This window comes from Parasteatoda tepidariorum, chromosome 9, assembly GCF_043381705.1.
Source record: "Parasteatoda tepidariorum isolate YZ-2023 chromosome 9, CAS_Ptep_4.0, whole genome shotgun sequence".
Lineage (NCBI taxonomy): Eukaryota > Metazoa > Arthropoda > Arachnida > Araneae > Theridiidae > Parasteatoda > Parasteatoda tepidariorum.
The window spans coordinates 74,769,592-74,774,204 of record NC_092212.1 but is presented as its reverse complement, the minus strand read 5'-3'; the positions used below and the strand labels follow the sequence as shown (position 1 = coordinate 74,774,204).

At 30.3% G+C, this 4,613-nt stretch overlaps 1 protein-coding gene across 1 annotated transcript in view; it reads right to left on the bottom strand.

Moving 5' to 3' along the window:
* Positions 1 to 426: 426 nt before the first annotated feature.
* Positions 427 to 4,613, bottom strand: part of LOC107457435 (protein SSUH2 homolog) — a 39,265-nt gene continuing 35,078 nt past the window's right edge. Inside the window, exons 9-10 of the mRNA XM_043040247.2 lie at positions 3,557 to 3,661; positions 427 to 1,054 (exon numbers count right to left, since the gene is read on the bottom strand). Of these exons, the coding sequence (XP_042896181.1) occupies positions 911 to 1,054; positions 3,557 to 3,661 (249 nt within the window). The 3' untranslated portion in view covers positions 427 to 910. The remainder of the gene's footprint in view (positions 1,055 to 3,556; positions 3,662 to 4,613) is intronic.

Here is a 4,613-nt window from a genome sequence, read left to right as displayed (position 1 = left end):
CATTTCTAGCTCATTTATCTACATTTTTTGTGAAACTAAAACTAGAAGATAAAATCAAAATATGAACTATACAATATAGCGCTAAAGGCCAGTGAAATCAACTACATGACGCAAAATCCAATTTTAAGACTATTGATAAGACTATATGAAGAAAAAATTTTGTTCATTCTTCATTCATTCACTAATTTTTTTCAAAATAATTAATAAAATTTTAATCGTTGAATATTTTCAAAATGATTAAGAGTTTACGTTGATTTGTATGCCCAATATTGCTTATGAAATTTAGACATTAAGTCTCGGGGGTTCCGTCAAAAAAAGGTTGATCATTAAGGGTTCCATAGCCGAAAAAAAACAGGAACCATTGGTTTAAAACACTTGCAGATTAAAAACAACATAAATGAAATAACAAGAATAAGTGAATAGGCAGCATCGACTAAACTGGTTTAATGAAACACTATATAAGATAAGATACAAAATACACAGACAAATACAACCGTTATAAACCATAAAATTGCGAAACAATTGTTTGAAGATAAAAGATTAATACAATTAAAGCAAAAAGCTTTTTTAATTTCATTTCATGTCAATTCATTTCTTAAAACACTGTTATTTCTCATTTATTTATGCAATTAATGATAAAAGATAATTACTTTATAATTAAAGCAAAAAGCTTTTTAAGAATCAATTATTTAGTTTCAATTATATGATCATTCATTTCTTAAAACAAATAGACAGTTATTTCTCATTCATTTTTACAATTCAGGATTAAAGATAATTATTTTATAATTATAGCAAAAAGTTTTCTAAAAAACAATTTCTTAACTTTATTATATGTTTATTAAACACAATCTTGAACCGAGTTGTTGGAGTTATAGCAACAAATTCAGACACAGAAAAATTTTATTATTTTTCACAAGATTGAGCAACATCGGCATTTTTCTGGATAATCTGGCACGTAAGCTTCCTTTTCGTATCCATAGACATAAAATACTCCTTCGTATTCTTTCCATGTATAATTAACTGTTGCAACTGGAATCAGATACACTCGATGTCTCTGTAATTAAAGTAAAAGTTATTATTTTAAAAAATTAGTCCATATTAATTTACATTGGAACAAAATTTACATCGAGCTTCAAAATAATCACAAAACAATTTTACTAAACCTTTGACGCAGATGGAACACCGAAGACCCTTTTCTATTTTTTTCTGACTCTCTAATTATCACCAAAAAAATATTTTGGTACTTTTTAAATATAAAAAAAAACAGTCTAATAGTTACTAAAAAAGTATGTTAAATTATTAGAATTATATTTGTAATAAAATCCAAAAAAAGTAGTTGGAATTTTTTTTTTCCATTCATATTCGAAAATTTGTAAATAATTGATTTTTTATGTTAAAGAAATTTAAATGATGAGAAACTGTTTCTTTTAAAACTGCAAATAAGTGCAAATTTGAAATGTCATTATTTGGAAGTGAGCTGCGTTTGGAAAATTTCAGTTTTCACCCATAAAAAAACACGGGTGTTTCATGCTGTGTTTCATAACCATTAAAGTGCTAAATATAATATTTTTCACTTATTTTGATCTAAATTAATACAAAATAATGGAGAGAGAAAATTAGAAAAATATTTTTAATAAAAAAATCTGCGTCAAGAAGAGTTAATTGATGTTTATGTAATGTTTATCTTCCAAAAAAAGAAAAATAAACGAGTAATTTGTTCTCCTTTCGAATAGAAATGAAACTATTTAATTATTTAAATTCTAATTCGAAATTTAAACAAAAGGAGAGTTAGTACTGATCTTCAGACATAAGAGTACGTAGATGTAAGAAACAAAAATTAACTTTAAACAGATATTAACTTAAAAACTGCGCCTCAAGAATATTTTCATATTATTCCTTAAATGCTTTTCTAAAAATCTGCTATCTTTAGTATTTTGATAAAATTTAATATATGCAGAGAAGGTTTTCTGAAGCAGTGGCGTTGTTATTATCCTGTTTTAAAAACGCGTGTAGAGAGATATAACTAACAAATAAAGATCAAAGGAGAGAAAACGGTTAATATCGAAGAAAGCAGAGAATAACGAAATTAAAGGTTTGAGAATTATCAGGTTCAAGCATTTGATTAAAATCGTAAATCGTACATGAACGTAGCAAATATTTAATTACATCCTCTAAAAATTCTAAAACAAAATTTATAATTTTTGAGGTTGAGAAAAAAAAATTTTGAAATTTGGTTAGAAATAATATCTTTGTTTTCCCGTACTCCTATCGTTTTCCTCTCTCAGCTTTTCTTAGTTTTCCCCATCTAGGCGTGAATAGGAACCGGTTCAACTTCACTGTGTAATAACTCTCGGAGATATTTTCCGTGTTCCTGTTTAGTCAAAGCTTAATACTCTTCAAAATCTAACAAATGATGTCAATCATTTCACTTTTTTGGAGGGGAGGGGAAAGGACATAAAACGTTCTTACACCTTGATCTTCAAACGATAACTTGGCTTTAGTTGTTTCGCATATTGTTATCTCAATAAAAAATTTCTATTTTTTTTTCCCATTTGGTTATGTCTTAATGTTTATTTTTGAATCCAGTACTCCATGGCAGGGGAACACTACGGGGATATGGAACCCGTCGCGTCAAAATGCCCCACTTTCAAAATGCCCCACTTAACTGAATGGAACAAATTTCAGAGATTTCTTTTTATAAAATAATTTTGTTTTATTTTATAGCCGTCATTGAACAAACGACCCAATTTTGAGTTTACGACTGCCAAAGTTCACCTCCGTAGCTTTGTAATTTTGAACCCAACCCAGAACACAAGGGAACTCCTGGATCAAGTATTGGGAGAAATTTGCCTTCGTGGAAGACTTTTAGATGGAACTAACCCGCATTTGCGTTACATGGAGAGGAAAACCTCCCAGGGTTAGCTTGACGTTAAAAGGACTCTTACACATTATCAGTCTACCATTGAAGATGTTTTACGTCAGCACTGTGGTCGCTACGAGTTGGAAATCATACGAGCGGAATTTGTATCGACGAGCCATTACTGGGATTCAAACTTGTGTCACCTCTTTGAGAGGCAAACGCTCTATGCCCTGTGGCATTGTGGTTCTAGAAAATTTAATTGATAAAAATTAACTTTATCTTCAAATTTTCTCCAGCTGTTTAGTTGTTTAAATTGAATAGGACTTGCAGTTAAGCTAACAGTGGAAAGTTTTCGCGGTTTTCTTCTCCGTGTAACGGAAATACAGGTTAGTTCTATCAAAAGGTCTTCCACGAAGGTAAATTTCTCCCCAATACTTGATCAAGGAATTTTCATGTCTTCTTGATTGGATTCAAAATTACAAGGCTACGGAGTAGAACATTAGTAGTCGCAAACTGAAAATTATGTCGACAGTTTAATGGTGGTTTATAAAATAAAATATAATCTAAAATAAAGTTTGTATAGTGTACATTTAAATTTCTTATCCAACCCCTGTATCGAAACGTCGTTCGCTATGAAGCATAAAACGATAAGAAATTTTTTTTAAAAAGTCCATATGTTGAAATTTATTGCTGTACCTGTTTTAAAACCTTAGTGTCCTCGAATTTCTGCTTATGAAGTTGAATAAGATGCTCTGACGCTTTGACCACCGTTGCAATTGGAAAATGATTCAGAGGTAACAGCTGTGAACAAAAATGGAAGTTATTATTAATATCTTTGAGCTCATCTTACATTTGTATTATTGTTGTTACTTATGCAGCTTGCCAATATCAGAAAGTTAACTTGAAATAAATTGAATTTTTAAGACAGAGGTCGTGTTTCTATTTTCTTTCAGTGGCGCCATCTATGACCAAGAATACGAATTGAGGCACATACACGTCACAGCCCAATCATATTCCATTCATTCATTCACAGATCGTAAATTTGATCTGAACCAGAGAACTATTAATCTCCGATTCTCCCGGAGGTATTGATTTGTTGTGGGAACTTGGAAGATTTCGTGATCCCATCAGATTTAACGTGCACCATTCACCATTTAATACATGGGGATTCGTCGGCAAGCTGGACTCGAACTCCCGTTCTTAACGAACACGAGTTCAACGTCCTACCAACCAGGTTATCCCTGTCCTTTCATCTTACATTTATAAAATAAATACAAGATAATAACACAACAAATTCACACTGAAGAAAGAAGAAGCAGCAATTAATAATAATAATTATGTAAGACAAAACCCCTTTCGTTAATTCTAATTATGCTTTCTACTGCGGTTTTATTAGTGCTAAGATGTATAACGTTCTAAGAAAACTAATAAACTGGTAGAATAATTTCTAAAAGAAATACAAAATCTCACCGCTTTAAAATTCAAGTTATTTCAAAAAAGTCTTGACTATATTTTGCACCACTAAAAATTAAGGGAAGCATCCTCTGTCTTAAATTCGCTAGGTTTCACCAAATTAAGTTGATTGGCTGGCTGGTTAATTGACAAGTGACATTAGAAACAACAACAACAATTAAATTTGTTTCTTATTAAATATGGTCTTTTTTATTCAATGCACCTCTCTACCTTGAAACATTCTGCTAATATATATGTATGCTGTGATATATATATATATATATATATATATATATATATA